The following is a 27,136-nucleotide window of genomic DNA, read 5'->3' on the forward strand; positions in this document are numbered from 1 at the left end:
TACTGATTTTGAGACTGGCTGTAATAGTTGGGAACACATTGTAATGTAAGCTGATGCTGTTAAAGGACATGACACCTGTGGCCTTTTTTATATCACTCATTACCTGAACAATCCCTTTTTACCTTCCGTTGGGCAACGATAAATCTAGATCGAGTTCTCATCTTATTATTTATTATCATAAATTCCAAGTGCCTGCAGTTCTAACCAATTTTTTATTCCCTTTAAATGCAAAGGGGTATTGCATTAATTTTAGGATGCTAAGAGGCCATCAGTTAGCTTTTACCCCTTCAAAGAGTTCTGTTTCCACCCAGCCTCTATGAGGGAAGATCATCAAGGAACATTTGGGCTGGAAAAGGGGTAGGGGAGGTGAGTAATCTAGCTGCTGGGACCTCTACTAGGGTAAGAGAAGTGAACAAATGAGTAACCTTTAATGTATTGGGGGAAAATCAGGCATGGTTTCTAGAGGGAAGAGAACTTTTATAGTGTAAGACCTGGAAGAGATTCTCCCTGCACAATAATAAAATGTAAAGGTTCAGGTATCAGAAGAAATGTGTTCAAATCTCATTTCTCATGTTTATTACCAAAGTGGCTTTGGGAAAGTCAATTAACTTCCTCAGCCTCATCTGTAAAATGAAGGGGTTGGACTACATGGTTTGAGTTCCCTTCCACTTGTCTATCTATTATCCCTATGATTCCTAAATAGCAAAGAACAACCAGCAATGCTGAAGAATTAGAGATCCCTGTGACATGAAAACAGATGGAAGAGAAGGCATAGGATTGATTTTCTCATTGTTTTTCAAAGATTGGAGAGGCTGCTACATGGAAAAAGGAACAGAAAGGTTTCATAGCTTTAGGGAGGAACTTCTTACCCAGGAACAATGGGTAAAAGTTATAGGAGGTAAGACTCCATCTCCACATTTTTGCACGGCTATTCCTCCATTGCTGGAATACGTTCCCTCCTCTTCCCTACATCTCTAACTATTTTCCTGCAAGACCAAACTCAAGAGCTACCTTCTTCATGAAGTATTTTCTGACCTCCAGTTACCAGTCTTCCCTTACCAAATTACCTTGTTTATTTTGCATGCATCTTAAGTATTCACACACACACAAATTTTACTCCTCCTGGATTACTGCCTTGTCATAGCAGAGAGACTTGTGTAGCTCAATGAAACTATGAGATATACCATGGAGGGCTACCCAAGATGGACAAGTCACAGTGGAGAGTTCTGGCAAATTTACTGGAAAAGGCAATAGTAAACTACTCCAATATCTTTGCCAACAAAACCCCATAGACAGTACTAAAGGTTAAAAAATATGGTACCAAAGGATGAACCCCTCATGTGAGAAGGTGTCCAACATACTACTGAGGAAGAGGAGAGGATAGTGACAAGGAGTTCCAGTACTAATGAAGTGGCTGGGTCAAAGCCAAAAGGAAGCAAAACTATAGATGTGTCAAGTTATGAAAGGAAAGTCTGATGCTTTAAAAATCAATATTTCATAGGAGCCTGGAATGTAAGATCTATGAACCAAAGTAAGTTGGATATGGTCGACCAAGAGATGGAAAGATTAAACATGGACATCTTGAGTGTAAGTGAACTTAAATGAAAATGAGTGAATTTAATTCAGATGATCATTACTTATTCTACTGTATGCAAGATTCCCTTAGAAGAAATGAAGTAGCCCTTATAGTCAATAAAAGGGTAAGAAAAGCACTATGGGAGTATAATCTCCAAAAGATGACTGAATGATACCTCTATGAATCCAAGGCAAACCATTCAACTTTAGAGTAATACAAGTCTATGTTCCAACCACTAATGCTGAAGAGGTCAAAGTTGATCAGTTCTACGAAGACTTACATCTTCTAGAAACAACAAAAAAGATGACTATTTCACCAGAGGAAATGGGAATGCTCAAGTAGGAAAACAAAAGTAAATTGGAACAACAGGCAAGTTTGACCTTGCAATGCAAAATGAAGCAAAGCAGAGACTAATAGAGTTTTGTCAAGATAACTTACTGGTCATAGCAAACACTCCTTTTAAACAACTAAAAAAAGGTGACTCTACATCACCAGATGGCCACTATCAAAATCAAATTAATTCTATACTTTGCAGCCAAAGGTAGAGAAGCTCTATACATTCAGTTAAAATAAGACCCTAGGGGGCGGCTCGGTGGCGCAGTGGATAAAGCACCAGCCCTGGATTCAGGAGTACCTGAGTTCAAATCTGGCCTCAGACACTTGACACTTACTAGCTGTGTGACCCTGGGCAAGTCACTTAACCCCCATTGCCCCGCAAAAAAAAAAAAAAAAGTAAAATAAGACCCTAGCACTGACTGTGACTTAGATCATGAGCTTATTATTTCCAAATTCAGATTTAAATTAGAGAAAGTAGGGGCAATGATCAGATCATATAGTTATGACCTAAATAACACCCCTTATGCATCTAAAATGGAGGTGAGCAATAGATCTAAGGGATTTGATTTGGTAAATAGAATTCCTGAAGACCTTCCACAGAGGTTCTCACTATTATACAGGAGGCAGTAGCAAAACACATTCCAAAGAAAAAGAAGAGCAAGGAAGAAAAATTGCTGTCTGATGAGGCTTTACAAATAACTGAGGAAAGAAGGAAAGGGAAAAAGGAAAAGAGAAAGGGAAAGATACACCCAATTGAATACAGACTTTTAGAGAGTAACAAGGAGAACCAAGAAGATTTTTTTTAAATGAGCAAAGTAAAGAAATAGAAAAAAAGAATAGGAAAAACAAAAATCTTTTCAAGAAAATTAGAGATATCAAGGGAATGTTTCATGCAAAATTGGGCCTTAATTGGGACAAAAATTCTAGGGCCTTACCAGAAGTAGAATAGATTAAGAAGAGGTGGAAAAATACATAAAACTATGAAAGAAAGCTCTAAATAGCACCTATAACAACAATGATATAGTTCCTTATCAAGGTCCAGGCATCTAGGAGAATGAAGTCAAGTGGGCCTTGGATAGTTTTGCTAACAATAAGGCTACTTCAGTTGATAGAATTCCAGACGAGCTCTTTAAAATTCTAAAAGATGATGCTGTTAAAGTGCTATACTCAGTATGCCAGCAAATTTGGAAAACTCAACAGTGGTCACTAGATTGGGAAAGATCAGTTTATGCCCCAATCCTAAAGAATTACAATGTCAAAGAATGTTCAAATTACCAAATAATTGCACTCATTTCACACAACAGCAAAGTTATGTTTAAGATTCTTCAAACTAAGCTTCAGTAATATGTGAACTGAGAATTAGCAGAACAGGCTGGTTTTTGAAGAGGCAGATCATTAAAATAATGGATAGCAAAAGGACCAGGTCAGGCATCCAATCCAAACCCTAATGTTTGAAGATGATGAAAGGGTCATGCCAAGATTTACAAAGTTATTTGAATTAGATGCATATAGTTATAGTCAATAAGCACTTATCTTTTAAAATAAATTTTATTACTATCTTATTTTTAAATCATTTATATTTTCCGATTGATCTCTCTCCATCTTCCTACTAGAGAACACTGCTTATAATAAAGAATCAAAAAGAGGAGAAAGTTCAGAAAAACTAACTGCCAAGTTAAAAAAAATCTGACAATATATGGAGTTTTCTATATTCATAATCTTCCAGGATATACATTCTCATGTATGCATACATTGTCTCTCCCAATAAAATGTAAGCTCTTTGAAGGCAAGAATTATTTAATCTTTCCTTCTATGTGTGGGCTTCTTCAATTTTTCCCATTAGCAACCTTTTTTTGCCTTAGAAATGTTTACATGGCTCTGAGTATACAGGTATATAAAATAGATATCCATAACTTTTTATTGTTGCCAAACTTTTGTGGCTCCCACATTCAGTTATGCAACCCCATATGAGGAGACCCACAGTCTAAGAAGCTAGGCTCTATGTCTCCAGTGCCTATCACAGTTTCTGGTACACAGCAGGCACTCAATAAATACTTCTTGGTTGAGCGATGGACTGACCATAAGATATGACTTTGTAATAAATTGAGCTGCTCAACAATAGAATGACAGCCTCGTAAGGTTGTGGATATTCCATCATCAAGATTATTTAAGCTAGAGGTAAGATAAGCAAAAGATCTGTCTTGGATGTTATAGAGGGAATTCCTGCCCTGAAGAGTGGTTTGGACTAGAAGACATCTCAGATCATAGGGGTATGCTCCTGCTAGTTCCTTTTTAATACCTGGTGTTCTTTTTCAATCCACATTGACAAACACTCCATTTGTGGATGGAGCTAAAGTTGATGGTGTTGTGTGCTCCAAACTGCTCCCTATTCATAAATTCACATATATACAATGACCCCCTCTCAATATATTCCACTTCCATTAGTTTATAAAATACAAGCTAGAGTTCATGACTTGTTTCCACCCCACCTTGGAGTCACCCTATTAGCTCCTTTATAATCTTTATTCATGCCCCTCAATACAATTAGATTGAGCAAACATTTAGCATCAACTGTATACTGAGAACTATACCAGAAGCTGGGAGAAAGATGGCCATTGCCATCGTGTAGCTGATAGTTTTGTATGATCTGATACAATCTATCTGTATATTTTATTTTAAGTTTATGCTGAGGACCTGAGTAAAGCACTTCTAAATCATCTTGTGCTATAGAAATGAGCTTTTCCAGTTTCCTGGTCATTTAAAACCACATTCCTCCTCATCTTCTCCATCCCCTTGCCATTAGACTCTTCCCCTTGCCTGGGACAGAAAGGTGAGATTTCACCTTGTCATTTCTGGAATCAGGCTTCCACATCACTTCTCAGTCATTTCCAAACCATCTGCCATGCCTGTGTTGCCATCCCTCTTCACTCCCCTTTATATGTTGTCTTCCCCCACTGGAGTATAAGCTCCTTGTGGGCAGGGACTGCCTTGCTTGCTTGCATTTTTATCCCCAGAATTTGTCAAAGTGCCTGGTACACACTAATGCTTAATGAATGCCACCTCATTCATTCATGATCACTCTTCAGCTATTTTGGTGAAAGTCATAAGAGGAAGAACTAAATCCTAGCTTCCTGCCCACAAGCAATCTACTGTCAACTGTACTCACAAGGTAATCAGTGTGGATGATTAGAGGGGACCTCAGAGGCCCAGTCTTTCAAGCACTGAGGATTCATCAGATCAGAGATTATGAGACATTGGATGCCCAGGCAGGTTAAATGAGTTGCCCAAAGTCACATTTGTATTGAGTGGAAAAGCAAGAATTAAAGCCCCATTCTTTCTACTGTGAATTTAGTAGCTGTCACACACTACACTTTGCTGTCTCTGGATCTCTGTCAGAGCAGTGGATTCAATTCAAACATTTCTTAAGAACCTGAAGTACACTGAGCTTGGCTCTGGGGATATAGAGAAGCAGCAAGACACAATCTCTGTCTCTGAGGAGTTTATGATAGCTCATTTTTGTATTGCAAAGTTCCCTATGTATTATTTTATTTGGAGGGGAAAGAAAAATACACATATACATATAATAGTAGTTATTAGATGAAAAGCACTCAGGAGACATCCAGACAAAGGGCCAGGAGTGATTTAGGGGGTGAGGTAGCCCTAACAAGGTGTTTATCTTGCCTCTGTTTGAATATCTCCAGTGACAGGCACTCACTACCCCTCTTGTTTGTTGTTGTTTGTTTGTTGTTGTTTTTTGGCGGGGCAATAAGGGTTAAGTGACTTCCCTAGGGTCACACAGCTAGTGAGTGTCAAGTGTCTGGGCCTGGATTTGAACTCAGGTCCTCCTGAATCCAGGGCCGGTGCTTTATCCACTGTGCCAGCTAGCTGCCCTCTTTTTTTCTTTCTTTTTTTCCTGGCAGCTCTTGTTATAAAATCTTTGCTTATCTTCAGCTGAAACCTGCCTCTTTGTACACTATCACCTATTGGTTCTTGTATAACCTTTGGGATAATGATGATGTTGATAACAATAACAAATAGAAAGAATAATTGTTAACATTTCTATAGCCCTTTAAGATTTGAAAAAGGATTTACTAATATTATTTCCTTTTATACTCACCATCAGTCTGGGGAGGAGGTGCTATTATTATACCCATATTACAGAGGATGAAATAGATGCAGACAGGTTAAATGATTTGACCTGGGTCAGATAAAAGTCTGAGGCAGGATTTGGACTCAGGTCTTCCTGATGTTCAGCACTCTAGCAACTGTCTCACCTAACTGCCTATAAGATCAAAACATAACCCCAGAATGGACACTTCTTAGGGATGAAAACCAGATTTTTGTCTATATATCCTTTTGTATCTCTACCACAGGGCCTTGTTAGAGGCAGCTAGGTAGCATTATGGATAGAGCACTGGATTAGGAGTCAAGAACTTTGTTCAAATCCTACTTCAGATACTAGCTATGTGACACTAGACAAGTCACTTAATCTCTGAGATCCTCAGTTTTCTTATATGTAAAATGGAGATAACAATAGAATTTACCACAAAGGCTTGTTGTGAGGACAAAATGAGATTGCATACATGAAGCACTTTATAAACCTTAAACCATATAGAAATACTAACTAATATCATTATTATTGTGTGTAATAAACACTTGATACAAGTAGATTGGATTGAATTGGGCTATGCTGTCTTCTGCATGAAATACAAGTATGTCTCTCCTCAGTCTTCTCTACAGGTACTTGTACAAAGGGTTTTAGAACCAGAAAAGATCCTGAAAGTCATCTAGCCCAGCCATCATATTTTTCAGATGGGGAAAACTAAGTGTCAAGTAAGTAATGTGACTTATTCAAGGTCTCACAGTGAGCCACTGATCCAAGATTCGAACCCAGATCTTCTCTCTCCAAATCTGGGTTTCCATTTTTGACTCTTTGAGAGGATAAATATATGCATCAATTAGCATGTTTTAAATACTCTGTTTTCTATTAAAGGCAAATACTAGGTTTAACATCCAATGATACTAGTTATCAACGAGTAAGAAGAAACCAAACATCTGAGACCTTGGGCTTCCAGATAAAACTGTATAAACATGAAACCAGTGCTTTTCTCTGGAAAGAAGAGTATTTGGCCCTGAAGCCCAGAAGAAGCTGTGGGGCTCCTATGAGCTCCATATGTCCAGCTAAGCTGGCTCCCCGATTTTCAAAACATGTTGAAATGAAACATTCTTGGGGTGAAAGGGAGGAAGGGAGTCACACTTACTCCCAAAATTCCATGACGGGTGAGGTGGCATTCTGGAGGGACAGCTGGCTGCAGTTACTCATATTCAGCTTCTGGAACTCCACGCAGTGATCTGCAATGGAAACCAAACAGTGATCCCATAAAGCATCTCACCTTCAGTGAGGGGGATGCACCAGGGTAGGGGAGGAGGGGCAGGGAGAAAGTGGGACCATTTGACCAGCCTCCTCACTCTAATCAACCTGACTACAAAGGAGACTGTGTCATTCTGTTTAACTGAATTCAATTCAATTTAATAATCTATTTAAGCTCCTACTAATTTCCAGGTACTATGCTAGGACTGGGGATGCAAGACAGAAATAAAATGGTCCAAGTAAATAAATAAATCAGGGCATATATTTAAGAGAAATCACGTGAGTTCAAGAAGGAGACTAGAAAAACAACTTGTATAGGAGGTAGTACAAGAGATGAAGAAGAAGAAGAAGAAGAAGAAGAAGAAAAAGAAGAAGAAGAAGAAGAAGAAGAATTAAAAGGTTGCAGCTATGTGGTACAGTGGATCAAGCACTGGGCTTGGAATCAGGAAAACCCATCTCCATAAGTTTAAATCTGGTCTCAAACACTTATTAGCTGTGTGACCCTGGACAAATCATTTAACCCTGTTTGCTTCAGTTTCCTCATCTGTAAAATGAGCTGGAGAAGGAAATGGCAAACCACTCCAGTATCTCTGCTAAGAAAACCCCAAATGGGATCACAAAGAGTCAGAAACAACTCAAAAGACTCAACAAGAAAAACATTTATACAACACTTTATGGTTTGTAAAGCCCATTGACATATATTAGTTCATTTGATCCTTACAACAACCCTGTGAGGCAGGTGATATTATTAATTATCTTTACTTTTAGAGATGAGGAAACTGAGGCATAGAGTCCAGAGTCACCAACTAGTAAATAACTTGGCCTTCCTGACTACAAGTTTTGCATTATATCCACTTCACCACTTCCCAAATGATTCTTCAAGATGAGCTGAGATAGGAGGAACACAGGCTGATATGCCTGGGGAACAGCGTGATATAATATCAAGAACAATGGCTTTAGGGCCAGAGAACCTTCTATTTGAGTTTGCAGCTCAGCCTTGCCATGTAGCAGCTTGGCAATTCAAATCTTTCACAACTTGGCACAAGCCAACTTTTCTAGGATTATTGCACATTACTCCCTTTTACACATACCCCATTCCGGCTGAGCTAGCCTATTTGCTGTTTCCCAAACTGAACTCCATCTCCTAGGATATTCCCAAGGCCAGCAGTGCTTCTTTAGTGCACCCTTTTAGAATCCTGGCTTCCTTCAAGACTTAACTCATGTGTCATCTCCTATGAAAAGCCTTTTCTGATTACTTTAGTTGCAAAGATTTTCCTCATCATCCTCTACTTGGCTTGGAATCAGAAAGACTCATCTTCATAAATTCAAATCTGGTCTCAGACATTTGCTAGCTGTGTGACCCTGGGCAAGTCATTTAACCCTGTTTGCCTTAGTTTCCTCAGTTGCAAAATGAGCTAGAGAAGGAAATATCAAACCATTCCAGTACTTTTGCCAAGAAAACTCCAGATGGGGTCAGGTGTAACTGAAATGACTGAACAATAAAATATTTTTAAAACAATAAACATTTTTATTTAAAGTTTTGATTTCCAATTTTTATCCCTCCTTCCTTCCCTCCCCATCGCCCACCCTGAGGTGGTAAGCAGATATTGGTTTTACATGTACAATTATGTTTTTAAAATTACCATATTAATCATTTTGCATAAGAAAACTTGAATAAAAGAAAAAAATGAAAAAAGTGGGAAAATAGCATGCTTCAGTCTGTGTTCAATCAATATCAGCTCTTTCTTTGGAGGTGGATAGTATGCTTCAACATTTGTCTTTTGGGATTGTCTTGGATCATTGTATTACTGAGAATAGTTAAGTCATTCACGGTTCTTCAGCAAACAATTGCCGCCCCTTCATGCAATGTTCTCTTGGTTCTGCTCACTTCACTATAAATCAGTTTATACAAGTCTTTCCAGGCCTTTCTGAAATCAGCCTGCTTGTTATTTCTTATAACACAATAATATTTCATCACCATCATATACCACAGCTTGTTTAGCCATTCCCCAATTGAGAGGCATTCCTTTGATTTCCAATTCTTAGCCACCACAGAATCAGCTGCTATAAATGTTTTTGTACAGATAGGTCTTTTTCTCTTTTTGGGGATGAACAATAAAATATAAAGTATAAAGCTGTCCAGGAAAGCATGTGGACTCTAAGCAGTGATTGTCCCAGTCAGCGATGGGTCTGCTTAGAATTAGGATTAAGGAGAGAAGAGGTATCCATGTCGCTGAACTGCATAATGTAGTGAGAAAAATACTAAATTTGAATCCACGGATGTACTTTGTAGGTGAGGTGACTGAATCTCATTGAGGTTAAGTGACTTTCCCAAGGACACACAGCTAGTCAATAGAAGAACCAATATGCAAACTCAGGTCTTCCAAGTCCAGAGACTCAACTATCCATCAGCCAACATTACAAAACTGAAGATTTATTGCTGGAAGAAATCTGAGAGATCATCTCATTATAGAATTCTGAAGACATAGATTTAGAGCAGGAAAGATAATCTAGCGCAGACTCCTTCCTCCCCCTTATACATGAGGAAAGTTATGTCCAGACAAGATAGTGAGTTGTTGAGTTGTTTAATGTTACACAGGGAGTGTCAAGTAAGAAATCGAATTCAGCTTCTCTGACTCCAAACCCATCGCTCTTTTGATTGTACTGCAGTACCTCCAAAAAGAGTGAGGACTTTGGGTTCATTAAAAATACTATACAATTTCCCAAGTGTCATCCAGCCCTCTCTTTTCTGCTAAATTCTGGATTCAGCTCCATTGTCCATTTGTAGTGTCTGCCGAAGACATACAAATTCAGTTGGGTAGTTACTATTTTCATCCACTTTTTTTAGAGGAAATCAGGGTTAAGTGACTTACCCAGAATAATACAGGTAGTAAATGTTTGAGGTGAGATTTGAATTCAGGTCCTCCTGACTCCAGGACTGGTGTTTTATCCACTGTACCACCTAGCTGCCCCTTCATCCACTTTTCTTGTGTGGATTGTTAGCATGAACTCATTAAAGTAGGGGTTATTAGCCTGGGAGTAATTGAATTTGATTTTTTTTAATATTTGATAATTATTTGAATATGATTGGTTTCTTTTGCAGTCCTATGAATTTCCTTTTACACATTTAAAAATAATACTCTGAGAAGGGATCCACGGGCTTCTTCATCAGACTGCCCAGGACATCCATGACATACAGACAAGGCTGAGTCTCTGCTTGAGAGTGCTTGGGGGTCTTATATAGGAGGTTCTATAGTGTTCCTGGGCTTGGTACACTCAATACAACATCATCTCTGATCAGGAGCCACTGAAGGGCCTATCATCTTTAGAGACATCTCTTCACTCAACATCTTCTGCAACAGGAGCAAACAACTTTGTGGAGCTGCTCTACTTGTCCTGCCTTATTTAGTACCATTTACACTTCTTTACAGCAGATAAGATACTGAGATGTTCAAACTCCAAATACAGAGGTAGCATTTTCAACAGGACAACCAGGCTTAATTAGATTTGGCATCAAGCTGTCTGCAAAACTTGTTTTTGTCCTCTTCTTCCAGGTAATTGCTTTGCCTCAGGTAAACTTCCAAAGGAAACTGGGATGGTACAAACTGATCTATTTTTCTTGAGGAATTTCTCATTGTGTGTTTTGAATAGCTTTTATAAGCCAGATGAAACTTGTACCTGCCCTCCGGTTTCTCATCTCAATCTTTTCTTCTAATTTAGTGCTAGCTTTGCTTTGTTCTGGTGCTTAGCACAGTGCCTGGAATTAGTTTGTCCTTAATAAATGTTTCTCTTTTTATCTTTCTAGCAACTTAATGGTGCAATTTTACAAAGATAACTGATTTGGGAATGACTTCCATATCTGTAACAAAGTTATTTTCCCCATTATCCATCCTATCTAAGACAATCAGTTTCTCTTTTTTGGCATGGTGTTCAGCTTTCACCATGTCCACCATTCAACTATTTTTTTTTTTGTGAGGATTAAGTGATTTGCTCAGGGTCACACAGCTAGTAAGTGTCAAGTGTCTAAGGTTGGATTTGAACTCAGGTCCTCATGAATCCAGGGCTGGTGCTTTATCCACTCTGCCACCTAGCTGCCCCCCATTCAACTATTTTGAAAAATGGAATGCACGCTTAAATGATTTCAAATGGACCTACGATCTCATTGGTGTGATTATTTCTTCCAGTGCAATAGGTCACAAGCCATTCATTTCTGCCCATATTTCAGAGTCATGCCTATGTTCTCCCATAAGTTCTCCACAGGTCCTCTAGAAAGATAACACTCAAAATAGAGGATCTTAGAGCTGGAAGAAACTCACCTCAGGAGGCTATTCATTCCCTGCCCCCATCCTCAGCTGTATTGCACACAAGGTATTAGACATGGGAGGGTGGAGATGAAGCATTTGAAAGTACTTAAGGTAAATATATTTTCTCCAAGAACATATTCATAATATATAGAGGCACCATGTTTATATAGTCAACAAGTTTTTGGCCTGGTACCTAGATGGATACAATGTCGGGCCTGGAATCAGGAATTTGTTGTTGTTGTTCAGTCATTTTTCAGTCATGCCCAACTCTTCATGATCTCATTTAGGGTTTTCTTTTTGGGGGGGGCAGGGCAATTGGGGTTAAGTGACTTGCCCAGGGTCACACAGCTAGTAAGTGTCAGGTGTCTGAGTCGGGATTTGAACTCAGATTCTCATGAATTCAGGGAGATTTATCCACTGTGCCACCTAGCTGCCCCCAGGGTTTTCTTGGCAAAGATACAGAGTGGTTTGCGATTTTCTTCTTCAGCTTATTTTACAGATGAGGAAACTGAGGCAAACAGGGTTAAGTGACTTGCCCATGGTCACACAGCTAGCAAGTGTCTGAGACCAGATTTGAACTCACAAAGCCGAGACTTCCTAAACAGGCCTGGCATTGTATCGACTACACCATCTCACTGCCCTGAAGTCAGGAAGATATGATTTCAAATAAGGCCTCAGGTACTTACTAGCTATGTACCTGAGGAAAGTAATTTAACCTCTGTCTGCCTTAGTTTCCTCCACCATGAAGTGGGAATAAGACTATTAACCCATATCTCCCAGACTTTTTGTGAGGATCAAATGAGATAATATTTATAAATCACCGAGCACAATGCCTGGCATCTATACCTACTCTAGTAGGTACTTAACAAATGTTTTTTCCCCTTATTTTCTTCCTCTTTTATTTCCTAACCTTGAACCATATTTCCCCAACATATTTTTATCCTATTCTGTGCTCATCATTGCACTAAAGTCATTGAGTAATTAAGGTATATGTTGACTTGATCTGGAGGATCTCATTGAGTTCTTCAGAAAGATTTCCAACTTCCTCACCATCAACAACAGATGATAGTGAGCAAGCTATCCTTCATAAACTTCCTCGTGGTCTTTTGGACAGTACCCATCATGAGCAATGTCTGGTTGGATAAAATGGCCCCTCCTCCACTTCCCCATTTCTAACTTATTCAGCTGAAACTGTTATCTGCAAAGTCATAAGTGATCTCTTCTTGGGTATTCCCTCCTCTGTCTTTTTGGGATTCTGCTTCTCTCTCTCTCTCTCTCTCTCTCTCTCTCTCTCTCTCTCTCTCTCACACACACACACACACACACACACACACACACACACACACAAACACTCTCTCTCTCCCCCATCTCTCCCTCTTTTTCTCTCTCTTTGTCTTTGTCTCTCCCTTTATCTTTCTTCCTCTTTTCTTCTCTCTGTTTCTCTTTGTCGCTCTCTCTTTCTATGTCTCTCTGTCAATGTGTCTCTCTCTGCCTCTGTCTCTGTCTCTCTTCCTCTTTTATTCTCTCTCTGTCTCTCTCTTTCTGTCTCTGCCTCTGTCTCTCTCACTTCTCTGGCTATTCCTTTTCAGTCTATATTCCTGGATCATCATCAACTCAATCCCACTCCTCTTTTCTCTCTACATTCATCTCAATGGTTCCCATGGATTCAATTGTCTTTTTTATGCAAATGATTTCCAGATCCTATCCAACCATGGCCTCCCTTCCAACTATCTCCTTGACATGTTCAAAACAGAACTCAAAACTCCCTCTTCCAAACTTCTCAGTTACTGTCAGTGGCATTACCTTCATTCCAGTCCCTAAATTTGCACTTTCAGTGTCATCCCCAGTTCTTCCCCCACACTCATCCCACATATCCAACTAGTTGTAGATATTTTGTGTAACATATCTTACAAACTTCTTCCTCTCTCCACTGCCACATCAACCACCTCAGTTCAAGCTTTCTCCATGTCTTGCCTGGACTATTGCAATTGATTTCCAATTGCACTCCCTGCCTCAAGTTGTTCCCCTCTCCATTCCACCTTCTCTGCTAGGGCCAAAGTAATTTTGCTAAAGCTCAGATATGATCATGTCACCTCCCTTCTCAATAAATTTCAGTGACTCCCTATTCCCTCTAGAATCAAACATGAAGTCCTTTATTTTGTATTTAAAGCTCTTTACAACCTGGATGGTTTAAAACAATTTAACCCATCATTCTCCTCCATGCACTCCATACTGGCAAACTTTACATTACTATTGATGTACTATTTCTCCTCCCTATGTTTTTTCATGGGTAGTCCTCAATACCTGGAATGTTCTCTCTTACAAACTCTGACTCTTAGATTCCCCTAATTTCTTCAAGATTCACCCTAAGTACTACTTCTGTCAGGAGGTCTGAAAATGAATTTCATCTTCCAGTATTAGAAAATTCCAGAGTTGGAAAAAGATTCAACAGTCATCTATTTCAACCCACACCAGAGAAACAATCCACTCTGATACACTAGACAAGTGTTTACCCCATCATAGCTTAGAGAAAACTCACAATCTCCCAAGAATTTCCATTTTTAAATAGCATTAATCATGGAAAAGGTTTTCCTTCTGTGAAACTTAATTTTTTCCCAATGCAACTCCAATACATTGCTCCAATTTCTGTCCCTTGAAACAAATCATAACAAGTCTAATCCCCCTTCCATGTTTCAATTCTTTAAATAATTGAAAAAAAAAAGAAATCATGACTCCCGTCCACCCATCTTATCTTCTTCAGGTAAAATATTCCCCATTCCATATGACATGAACTCAAGGAGTTCCACCATCTTGTTTATGCCCTTCTGGATGCTTTCCAGTTCATACCACACTCTAATATAGCCACAAATAGGGAATTATCCTGGGCTCATTGAGAGAGGATTTCTGATTCCTACCTGTATTCCATTCATGCCCACAGGTGGCCCAGGGTAACTCTGTGGTGAAGCAATTGAACAGGTAGAAAACAGCCCAGGCTAGAATGATGATATAGTATACATTTAAGTGGGCCTCAATCACTTGAGTTGCATAGCCAATGCCTGAGGAGGAAATAGAGAAACAGGTCTCAGTCAGTCAGTACTTTCACCCTTCTCAAAACTCCCAGTTATAGTTCTTAGTTTCACACTTTTGATTCAATTCAATTTATTTAATATCAATTTAGGGGCAGCTAAGTGGCACAGTGGATAAAGCACCAGCCCTGGATTCAGGAAGACCTGCATTCAAATCCAGCCTTAGACACTTGACACTTGGGCAAGTCACTTAACCCTCATTGACCTGGAATATATATATATATATATATATATATATATATATATATATATATATATATATATATATATATATATATATATATATATATATATATATATATATATATATATATATATATATATATATATATATATATATATATATATATAGGAGAGGCCCAAAGTGCTCTAGGAAAACTGGAGGAAGCAAACCATATCATGCAAGTCAGTTGATTCATTGACTGACTGATTGAATTTCTGGTCAGCTAGGTGGCACAGTGGATAAAGCACCGGCCTTGGATTCAGGAGGACTTGAGTTCAAATCCAGCCTCAGACACTTGACTCTTACTAGCTGTGTGACCCTGTGCAAGTCACTTAACCCTCATTGCCCCTCCCCAAAAAATATCAATTCAATTCAGTTCAATTCAATTCAACAAAAATGTAGTAAGCATCTATTATGGGCAAGATACTATGCCCAATTCTCAACCTTAAAAGGCTTAAATTCTCCTGGGGAGGGGAAGAGTACTTTTAACATTACTCATACATCATATAGCACAGCCATAAAGTGCAAATATATATACACATATAGTATTAATTCATTCAAGAATTTTTAAGCATGCACTATGTGCCTGGCACCTCTGCAGAGCAGGAATAGAAGACTGGTAATGCGGCCTTTCCATGCTAGAAGTTCGCAACTCTAAAGAAATCATAGTAGCAGATTTTTAAAAAACATCACATACACACATGTATATGCAAACATACATATAGTCACAAACATATCTATGCACAAGGCACCCATGTGTACAGGTTTATCTATACATATATGTGTACACATATACACATACACATATATGTATGTACGCACATGTTTATTAGCTCCTGAAACTTACCTTCAAACAAGGGACAAATTTTCCTCCAGCATGTAATGCCACCTTCACTAGTAAACTGCCCCAGGGCTGTCTCCAGGAAAAATACAGGTATTCCACAGCAGATAAAAAACACCACATATGGAATCAGGAAAGCACCTGCAAAAAAATATATATATATATATATGTATATATGTATGTATGTTATATATGTGTGTGTATATATATATATATATATATATATATATATATATATATAGTCAAAGAGATCAGTTTACTAAACTGCTTCAAAAGTTAATATTCTCTGAGGTTCAAACTCTAGTAGCGCATACTTCAAAGACTTGAGTGGTGAATTCAGCTGCCAGTATGTCTTTAGTCACTCCTGAAAAAACTATATGTCTCCTTTCCCTCCTCAGATATGCTTTTGTGTGTGTGTGTGTGTGTGTGTGTTTTGTGGGGCAATGAGGGTTAAGCGACTTACCCAGGGTCACACAGCTAGTGTCAAGTGTCTGAAGCTGGATTTTAACTCAGGTTCTCCTGAATCCAAGGCCAGTGCTTTATCCACTGCACCATCTAGCTGCCTGCTTGTGTGTGTGTTTTAAAGATTAGTTTTACCCAGGAAGTGGATCAACCACAAATGACGTTTTTCATAAGAAAAGCATCTTAGAGGGCTATGTGTTATGGCATTGATCAGAGACAAAATAATTAAATATCTTTCCAATGGGGAGCCCATAGGAAGAAAAGTATTAAAGAGGGTGTAACAAAGCTGGCTTTTAATTCATTTGGGGGAAAAATTATGTGGAAGATGGAGGATTAGAGGCAACCCACCTGTGTTGTCTCAACATTTTCCTCCAGACAACTTTAAAATAACACTTTAAACCAAATTTTGGAGTGGCAGAGTCAACAAAAGTCCAGGATGAGATATTCTTTCTGGCTAAGAAAACTTAGGAGGTCAGCAGAAGTTTATGACACTGGGGTGGGAACGTGTCTGGAGTTCACAAACACAGGGGCAACAGTCAGTCTCAGCAACAGCAGCAACAGAAGCTTTGGGAGCTCTCAGATTAGAGACAGTAAAGGGGTAAGACAACTGTTCATAAAGAGATCACAGGGGGTCCTATGCTGGCACTGGGTACAGCTGCCACTGATTGGCAACTCTATTGCTCATACAAAGTTCTGGGTTGCAGTCATAGGACAGAGAAGAATAGGCATCCAACACAAGGGAGTAGAGGCCCTGCTTGCAGTTCCAAGGCAAAGAAAGTGTTAGCATTTGTGGCTGCAGGGGACCAGGGGACTTTCCTTTATAAAAACTGGAGTACCAACCAGAAGAGCAGTGACCATACCTCTCCCAGGATCACACCACCTTGGATGAATCAAAAACATGCAGCCCCTCCCCAGAACTACCTCTTAAAAGAACAGCAAAATAGCCTGAAGCTTGGGACAATGCCTCCCCATACCCAAGTGAGCAGATACCAACTTTAACATAAAATTTAAAGTCGAAAAATAGCTTGAAAAATGACCAAATGAAAAAAAAGAAGTTCACCATAAAAAGCTACTACAGCAGCAGGGAAGACCAAGACACAAACTCAGAGGAAGACAACAATGTGGAAACCACTACAAACAAAACCTCAGAGAAAAATGCTAATTGAACTCAAACTCATCAAGAATTCTTAGAAAAGTTAAAGAAGGCTAAGAGTGGTAGAAAAAAGTGGGAAAACAAGTGAGTGATGCAAGAAAATTATGAAGAATAGAATTAACAGCTTGGTAAAAAGAAGCACAAAAATATGGAAGAAAAGAACACCTTTAAAACAGAATTTGCTTAATGGTAAAAGGGGCACAAAAATTCACTGAAGAAAAGAACTCCTTAAAAACAGAAATGGTAAAATAGAAAAAGAGGTATAAAATCTCACTGAAGAAAATAATTCCTTAAAAATTAGAATTGGACAAATGGAAGCTAATGACTCCATGAGAAATCAAGAAACAATAAAACAAAGTTAAGAGAATAGAAGAAAACCCAGAAGAAGATGTGAAACATTTTCTCATTGGAAAAACAGCTAACATGGAAAATAGATTGAGCGGAGATACTTTAAGAATTATTGGACTACCTGAAAGCCACAAGGAAAGAAAGAGCCTAGATATCATATTTCAAGAAATTATCAAGGAGAACTGCCTTAGATCTAGAGAGAAAATACATTTAAATAATCTACTCATGAGACCCTAAAAGAGACTCCAATATGAAAACTTCCAGGAATATTATAGCCAAATTTCAGAGTTCCCAGGTCAAAGAGAAAATACACCAAGCAGACTCCAAACAAAGACTACAAGAAACAATTAAAATGTTGTGAAGCCACAGTCAGGATCACACCAGAGTTCACACCTTCCACATTAAAGGAGCAGAGGGCTTGGAATGATAGTCTGGAAGGAAAAGGAGCTATTATTAGCACCAAGAATAACCTACCCAACAAAACTAAGTATAATCCTTTGGGGGAGGTGGATATTTAATGAAATAGAGAGCTTTTCAGCATTCATGATGAAAAGACAAGAGCAGAATAGAAAATTGAACATTCAAACACAAGATTTAAGGGAAGTATAAAAAGGTAAATATAAAAGAGTAATCATAAGGTTCTCAATAAAGTTAAACTGTTTACATTCCTATATAGGAAGATGACACATATAATTCCTAAAAAGTGTTTATCATTATTAGGGCAGCTCAACAGAAAGCCTAACAGAAAGAATAAGTATGAGTTGATTATGTTGGGATGATTTTTTAAAATAGATGAGGAAAAGGGTGAAGGGAGAGGTAGAATGCAGAAGATTTTTTCACACAAGAGGTGTGAAGGAGAAAATGAGAAGGGGTGGGAAAAAGGGAATGATTGAACCTCTCATCAGAATTGGTTCAAAGAGGGAAGAATAAACACACACACACACACACTCAGTTGTATATAGAAATGTAATTTATCCAACAAGGAAATAGGAGAGGAAGAGGATAAAAGAAAGGAGGGGGATGATAAAAGGGAGAATAGATTAAGGGAGGCAGTGGCTAGACACAAAATAGACTTTTGAAGAAGAACAAGATAAGAAGAGAAACAGAAGAAGAAACAGAAGAAAATGTGATGGAGGGAAATACAGTTAGTAATCATAACTGTGAATGTGAATGGAATGCGCTCACCCATAAAATGGAAGTGAATAGCATAACAGATTAAAAACCAAAATCTAACAATACATTGTTTACAAGACACACTTGAAACAGAAGGACACACCCAGAGTTAAAATAAAGTGCTGGAGCAGAATATATTATGCTTTACTGGAATTTTTTTAAAAGGCAGGGATAGCAATCATGATCTCCGACAAAGCAAAAGCAAAAATCTAATCAAAAAGGAATAATAAGATAAACTACATTTTTCTAAAAAGTACAATGACAATAAAGTAACATAAAATTGTTTACAGCAAGTTTGTCTGATAAAGGCAACATTTCTCAAATATATACTGAATGTAGAACTAATTCAAATTTATAAAAATAAGAGCCATTTGCTAATTGATGAATGATCAAAGAATATGAACAGGCAGTTTTCAAAAGAAGAATTCAAAACTATCCATAGTCATATGAAAAGATGCTCTAAATAACTAATGATTAAGGAAAGGCAAATTAGAAGAGCTGTGATGTACCACTTCATACCTATCAGAAATAACAAATGCTAGAGGAGATGAGAGAAAAATAGATATACTAATGAACTGTTGGTGAAGTTGTGAATTGGTCCAACCATTCTGGAGAAGAGTTTGGAACTATGCCAAAAGGGTTATAAAACTACCCATACCCTTTGACCTAGCAATACCACTACTAGGTCTGTATCCCAAAGAGATCAAAGAAAAAGGGAAAGGGCATATATGTATGAAAAAAAATGTGTAGCAGCTCATTTTTTTGTGGTGGCAAAGAGTTGGAAATCAAGGGGATGTTCAACTATTGGAAAATGGCTGAACAAGTTGTGACATATGCTTGTGATGGAGTACTATTGTGCTATAGAAAATGATGAGGGGGTGGTTTCAGAAAAACATGACAAGAGCTATATGAAATGATGTAAAGTGAAGTGAGAAGAACCAAGAGAACATTGTGTATAGTATCAGCAAGGTTATAAATGATGATCAACTGTGAAAGACATGCTGTACACTTCCAGACAGATCAGCGATGAACTCTGAGTGCAAATTGAAGCATAATTTTCTCTATTTTTCTTGCTTTGTTTTTTTTTTTAGTGAGGCAATTGGGGTTAAGTGACTTGCCCAGGGTCACACAGCTAGTAAGTGTTAAGTGTCTGAGGCCGGATTTGAACTCAGGCACTCCTGACTCCAGGGCTGGTGCTCTATCCACTGTGCCACCTAGCTGCCCCATTTTTCTTGCTTTTAAAAAATATGGTTTACATGGAGATATATTACGCAAGATTTCACATGTATAATTTATCTCATATTGTTCACCTTCTCGGTGGATGTGGGAGGGGGTGGGGGAAAGCAAGAGAATTTGGAACTCAAAATTTAAAAAGAAAAGAATTCTTAAAATAAATAAATAATAAAACAAAAATATTTGTTAAAAAAAAAGATTATGTGGATTTAAAATATAGCAGTGAATCTGTTCATACCCTTTTGATTCACCCACTTGAAAATATATTCCAAGGAGGTCAGTGAAAGAAAGAATGCTCACATATATACCAAAATGTCCACAGAAGCCTTTTTTTGGTGGCAGTGTAATATGCATCCCCTCAAAAACAAAATTGTAAACAAAAATGTTGCCTATCAGTTGAGAAATGACGCAGAAATTTGGAGCATGCATGCAATGGAATACTACATCATTACAACCACAAATTTGAAGAAGTCAGAGAAACAGGAAGATTTGTATGAACTGATATAGAGTGAATTAAACAGAACTAGATGAATTATATACAGAACTAAAATAATGTCAATGAAAATAACAATAAAAGACTACCAAACTCAGATATATCATAATGCCCAATCTTGGTCCTTGAAAACAGATGCTAAAACGCATTCTGTTGATAGGTGGGAAACTATGGGAATAGAAACAACACCAAATATTCTGCCAGATATGGTGGTTTTGTTAATAGGTTTTCCTTAACTACTTTGCTTTCTTACAAGGAAAGGTTAAGGAGGAGGGATGTGTGGTTAGTTGGGAAATAAGTATGTTGCTAAAGAATAAAAGATATCAAGAAATCTTTAAAGAAATAGTGGTTCCTGTTCTCTCAATACAATAGTCTTTGAATCATTCCACCTGTAGAATAAATTAAAACAATCAAGGTGAATGAAATTAATTCGAATTAATATTAATCTTTTTCTCAAACCACCCTCTGTCTTCTTGCTAACAGTGAAAGTTTATCCACTAATAGAATATATTCTTTTTTCTCAGGGCAATGAGGGTTAAGTGACTTGCCCAGGGTCACACAGCTAGTTAAGTGTCAAGTGTCTGAGGTCGGATTTGAACTCAGCTCCTCCTGAATCCAGGGCCCATGCTTTTCTACTGTACCACCTAGCTGCCCCTAGAATATATTCTCATCTGTCAGATGAAGTCTTCCTTTTAAAATGTCATTGTACTGAATAAGTCCCCTTAAAAAACAGGGCTTAATCTTTGTTATGGAAGCAGCATCTTGGTGTGGTAGATAAAATGCTAAACAGGAAGAACTAAGTTCAAATCCCACCTGTGATTAATTAACTAGCAATAGGACCCCAGAGAGTTAATCTCTGCATGTCTCATCGAACTACTGCTCATTCCTCTAATCTGTTTGATTAATAGCCAAATAGAATGTAAGCTTCTTGGGGGTTAGGGACTACTCCCCCCTTGTCTTTGTTTTTGTTTTTTGTTTTTTTTTTTGCAGGGCAACGAGGATTAAGTGACTTGCCCAGGGTCAAAAAGCTAGTTAAGTGTCAAGTGTCTGAGGCTGGATTTGAACTCAGGTCCTCCTGAATCCAAGGCCAGTGCTTTATCCACTGCGCCACCTACCTGTCCCCCCCCCTTGTCTTTGTATTGCCTTCACCAGGAATATAATTGATGCTTAATAAACGCCTGTTGATTAAAAGATTGATCTAACTATTTACCGGCTGACTGGGCAGGCAGTAAGTAGTTCCTTCATGACAAATTAGCCTTTTTCACTTAGTTTATGCTACAGTGGGTATACTCGATCTCTGAGTCTTTCAGTGGTCAAACCCATTTCAGTATTTCACATTAGGCAAGAATAGCACTGACTTGCTAAAAGGATCCAATAAGTCAATTTGTTTAAATGTAGAAAAAATGATAAATGCCATCTCTTTGCCAAGCAAATGTGTTTGTGTTTTGTTTTGCTTTGGGAGATGTTTCAACATGGCAAATTATTATGTAATTTTTTTGGTTTGTTTTTGTTTTTTTGTGGGGCAATGAGGGTTAAGTGACTTGTCCAGGGTCCCACAGCTAGTAAGTGTCAAGTGTCTGAGGCCGGATTTGAACTCAGGTCCTCCTGAATCCAGGGCTGGTGCTCTATCCACTGCACCACCTAGCTGCCCCCTATTATGTAATTTTTTAAAGCAAAATGCCACCTGATATTTGCTACCTAATATAACTATGCACCTTGAACTTTTCGTAAGACTCAAAGCCTGTTTATTGACAAAAGAATGCCTATTTAATAGGTCCTTCTGATTACCCAAGATGAAAATGTATGTGTATGTTATATATATATATGTGTATATATGCACACAATACACATGTGTCTATATCTGTAATGTATGTATACATGTACACAAATGCACACAAGCACACACACAAGGGAAGGTTTAGGGACTCCAAGTTAAAAGCAAAATAACGAGAATCATAAAATGTTACTGAGGTAGAAGAGACTTTAGAGGACCGTCTTATCCAACTCCTTACTTTTATAGATGAGGAAAATAAGACCTGGAATAGTAAAAGGTCTTGTTGGAATGAGTGAGTTGGTGGCTGAGCTGAGGTCTCCTGGATCTCTGTCAGAACTTTTTCCACTACAGTGCACTATTGGACTTTTCTCAATGAAACTTTTCCTTCTGTATTTTTTATGCTATAATTTGGAGACTTGCTGTGGCAGTGAGCACTAAAGTATCAAAGTAAGATTTTTCTAATTGGTTAATCACCAACTTCCTTTCCTTCATGTAGCAACATATTATAGAATTTATTTCAGAATACAGGAAATCTGCCTGCAATCACTTTGGCAGAGGGTGAGTTAATTGTTTTGTAATTATGTTCCAAAGCCAATGTTTTAAAAATGTATACTTTGGTTTGGATATTTGATGTCTCTGTTGTTGGAAACGTCCTCCACTTATTCAGATTAACAAGGCAATTTACAGAGATTTAGAGACCTGTGTGGGGGATTAAGAGGTGAAGGGATGCCTAATAGTTTTATAGATCATGTGTGTGTGTGTGTGTGTGTAAGAGAGACAGAGACAGAGACAGAGAGAGACAGAGACAGAGAAACAGAAGATGAACTCCAGACTTCCTATCTTCCCTCTATCCATTAAAGCCACTACTATGGAGTAATAAGGAGAGCTTTTTAACATGACACAAAATTAGCTAACTTAGTGCCTAGAATCAGGGGATTAGCAATGGCTTTTCCAAAGTAGAAGGTAGGGTGGCAATTTTGCTTCCCAGACCTAGCTCTCATACAAACACTGCTAAAGTCCCCTCATTACCAGTGCTGAGCAGACTCAGATCAACTCGCTCTATTTATGCAAGTCTCCAAGGAAAACAGCTCAAACCAAGAAGTGGCCCTTCTCTTCTGTTCTCACCATTGCACTGGCACAGAAAGAGCCTTGAGAAATAGGCTTTGGGCAGATGGAAAACATCCTATATGCAAAATGAGCTACTTGAGTGTGCTGGAGTGTTTTATTGGTGTTGTTGTTGTTGTTGTTGTTGTTGTTTGATTTAGGAAGTGTCACTATAACAAAGTGGCAAAAAAAAAAAATCCAGTGAGCCTTGTTATCTTGTAGAAATCATGCAAATAAATTTTATCTTTTTGGTGGTAGAGGAGGCAACTTCTGATGAGTATTCTATCTGCTGGGTAGCCTGACAGGTGGACGTTCATTAAGATCCGAAGAGTGTTCAAATAGTTAATAAGATTTGATTGTTAGAACAATAACAACAACAACTAGCATTTATATAGTGCTTTAAAGTTTGCAATGCACTTTACAAATACTATCTCAGTTGATCCTTACAACAACCCTGTGAGATAGATATCTCCATTTTACAAATGAGGAAACTGAGACTCAAAGTCATACAGTTTGTGTCTGAGGCAAGATTTGAACTCAGCTCTGATGGGGAATTACCTCCTTTATCTTGGACTACATTTGCTCATCCTTGGTGACTCTTTTCCTTCATCATACAGTCTATTTTTAAAAGTCTTGCAAAATAATTGCTAAATAAAAAAGTGACCCAGAGAATTTCCCAGATAGCACATAAATACTAAATAATAAGTCTTCTTTTTCTGTGGGTGACTGTTTGCAAGGCTTTCTGAAGTTCACTGTACCATCTCCACACCACTATACATTGAAAATAAGAATAGTAAGGAACCTTAAAAAGCAGCATCTAGTTGGACCCCATCATTTTACAAATGAGAAAGCTGACACTAGTAGAAGGAAGAGATTTCCACAGTTACCTCAAGGTAGCACCCACAGAATCAGTTTTTTGGGCAATTGAGTTATTGTACCCATGGTATGTGGCAAGGCTCTTTGTAAAGAGCACAAATAGTCAACTCATCCCTTCTATCCCTATTGAAGAGAAATCTGTCTTCTGCACAGGCTTCATGCTCTGAGTATTCTTTATAATCTCTAGGGCAGAAACTCAACATTTTTGAGTTGTAGTATTATTTCTGTAGACTTAAAACAAGAGTTGGATCTCAGTACGATAATAGTTTTATAATTAGGATCTGTGGATTGAGAGAATGCATGATAACAAAAGTTTACTTTGAATTCAGTAATTATTTTTGAATTTGCATTTATTCATCAAAATGATACCTACACACATTTGAAAAAATAGTAATACGTATGTCATTGGAGAGGCATATTATTTAATCAACAGAAGGAATATTCACTTAGTTATGGATTCCCAGAAACTCCCCAGGGATCAAGAGAAAACACGAGGGGTGTCAGAAGTTCCACTTTTCCCCCTGTGATATTTCCCTTGAAGTTGCTGAAACCCTGAAGCACTTTGGGGTGGTAGTGGAATGAGACAGGGACAAACTGAGTCACTTGTTGCTACCCTCCCCTAATTAAAGTTCCTTCTTTTTTACCCCCTTTCATTAAGTGAGCAGGTCTGAGGAAATGAAGGATTAATGACATGCCTAGGAAAGTCAGTTTCTTCCCTCCATTCATAGTCATAACATGTTAGGAGAGACCTTAGAAATAAACCAACAAGCCAAGGCCAGAGGACTCAAGTAAGTTGTTCAAGATAATCCAGCTACCAGTGGTCATGAGTGCACCTCAGGTCTCCTGATGTTCAGTCCAGGGCTCTATTATACAAGACACTCAATCTCTAGGCTCCAACCATTTCCACAGGTTGTCCCCTACGGAATGCTCTTTCTCCTCATCTATGCTTTCTGGCTTGCCTTCAAGTCGCAGCTATCATCTTCCCTTCTACAGGAATCCTTTCCCAATTGTCCTTAATTCTAGTGCCTTCCCTCTGTTGTTTCCTATTTATCTTCTATATGGCTTGTTTGTACATAGTTGTTTACATATTATTGTCTTTCCCATTAGACTGTAAGCTCCTCTAGGGTAGAGACTATCTTTTGACATTTTTGAGGTCCCCGGTGCTTAACAAAGTACTTGACATACAGTAGGTACTTAATAAATGCTTATTGACTGACTGATTATACTAGGACACCAGATTGCCTTTATTACTCTTCCTACCACTACTAGCATATACATACCACCCCAGAGATTTCGAAGTCTTCTTCCAAATGTTATCTTTGATCTTCACAACAACCTGTGTAGTTGGATTCTGTAGGACCAACTAGCTCAGCTCCTTCCTTTTACAGATGAAAAAAATGAGGCCCACGCAGATTAAGTGACCTACCCACAGGTTGTAAGCATCAGAGGTGGGAAGGAGACTCAGGTTCTCTGATCCCAGAGCCAGTATTCTTTGGACAATAAATTTCTTACTTCTGTCTCTAGCATACTTTCAAGGACAGTGACCCACTTTAACAAACAAAAGTCTTGGCTTCAGGTATAAGTGTGCCTTCCCATACTCAATAAGGTGAGTTTCTGAGGTGCATATCACAGTCCTATCCAGAACAGGAAGCTTTTATTAAATACCTAAAATATGCCAGGCACTGTGCTGGGGACTGGTGATAAAGACACAAATTAAATCTTCCCTGCCCTCAAGGAGCATACGTTGTGCTGGGCTAACATACGATGCTGATAATTTGAAGGGGGAGGGTACTAATTATAAACAATGCCATCCAAATCGCCCTCTCAGGTGCGCACGACTCAGCAAGACACACATGTAAAGTGCTCGCAGGTAGGAAAGTGGCCAGTCAGGAGACAGTTTCCTAGAGTGAGTGACCCGTCCCTGCCGGGCCAAGTGGCAGGCACTTGCCCCCTCCCGGTTTCCCTCTCCCCCATCCGACCCATTTCCTTTCCGCAGCCCCCTCCCTCCAGCCCCTGGCTCTGCTAGGGGAGAATGCTGACCTGGGCTTCAGAGCCCTCCCCCCCCCCCGCCCTGCCCCGCGTGCCCCTCCCTCACCTCCTCCATTCTTGTAGCACAGGTAAGGGAAGCGCCACACGTTGCCCAACCCGATGATCTCTCCCGCCACGCTCAGCACGAACTCCACCTTGTTGTTCCAGTGGCCACGCTCGTGGACCTTCTTGTCGCGGCTGGGCACCAGGCTGGCACTGGAGGCCTCGGGGTCCCGCGCCTCCTCCGCCGCTTTGCCATTGCCGATGGGCAGCGCCTTCTCGGCGGTCATGGCTCCGGGCGCACTGACTGATGATGGGACGGTGGGACGGTGGGACGGCCCGTGGGACGGGCTGGCGGACTGGCAGCCTGGGTGCTGGGCGAGAGAAGATCGGAGGAGCGCACAGGCGGCGGTGGCTCCCCGGGTCCCTGGCACTGCGGGGCCGCCCCGGGAGGGCTGGGTTTTCAGGAGGCACTGGGGAGGGGGGAGAGAGGAGGAAGGGGGGAGGGGGCCTGGAGGGCGGGAGGCGTGGAGAGGGCAGATGGGCGGCGGGGGAAGACAAGTTGGCAGAATGGGAGACTGTGCCAGGGACGGGGGCAGGCACAAGAACTGGCGAGCCCAGGGAGCGCACGGCCCGAACCCTTCGCTGGGGATCCAGGGTGGGCAGCCTTGCTCAGGCTTAGCTTGTCTCAATCCCCTCTCCTCTCCTCCCTTTTCCTCCCCTCGCCTAGTCTCTCAGGCTGGCGGGCTTGGTTG

The 27,136-nt window shown here is 39.4% G+C and overlaps 1 protein-coding gene across 1 annotated transcript in view; it reads right to left on the reverse strand.

Moving 5' to 3' along the window:
- SLC6A11 (solute carrier family 6 member 11) overlaps positions 1–26,856 on the reverse strand; it is a 174,580-nt gene extending 147,724 nt beyond the window's left edge. Inside the window, exons 1-4 of the mRNA XM_043963677.1 lie at positions 26,449–26,856; positions 15,744–15,878; positions 14,503–14,643; positions 7,174–7,264 (exon numbers count right to left, since the gene is read on the reverse strand). Of these exons, the coding sequence (XP_043819612.1) occupies positions 7,174–7,264; positions 14,503–14,643; positions 15,744–15,878; positions 26,449–26,671 (590 nt within the window). The 5' untranslated portion in view covers positions 26,672–26,856. The remainder of the gene's footprint in view (positions 1–7,173; positions 7,265–14,502; positions 14,644–15,743; positions 15,879–26,448) is intronic.
- Between the last annotated feature and the right edge of the window lie 280 nt (positions 26,857–27,136).

Source organism: Dromiciops gliroides, chromosome 1, assembly GCF_019393635.1.
Source record: "Dromiciops gliroides isolate mDroGli1 chromosome 1, mDroGli1.pri, whole genome shotgun sequence".
In the NCBI taxonomy this organism is placed as follows: Eukaryota; Metazoa; Chordata; class Mammalia; order Microbiotheria; family Microbiotheriidae; genus Dromiciops; species Dromiciops gliroides.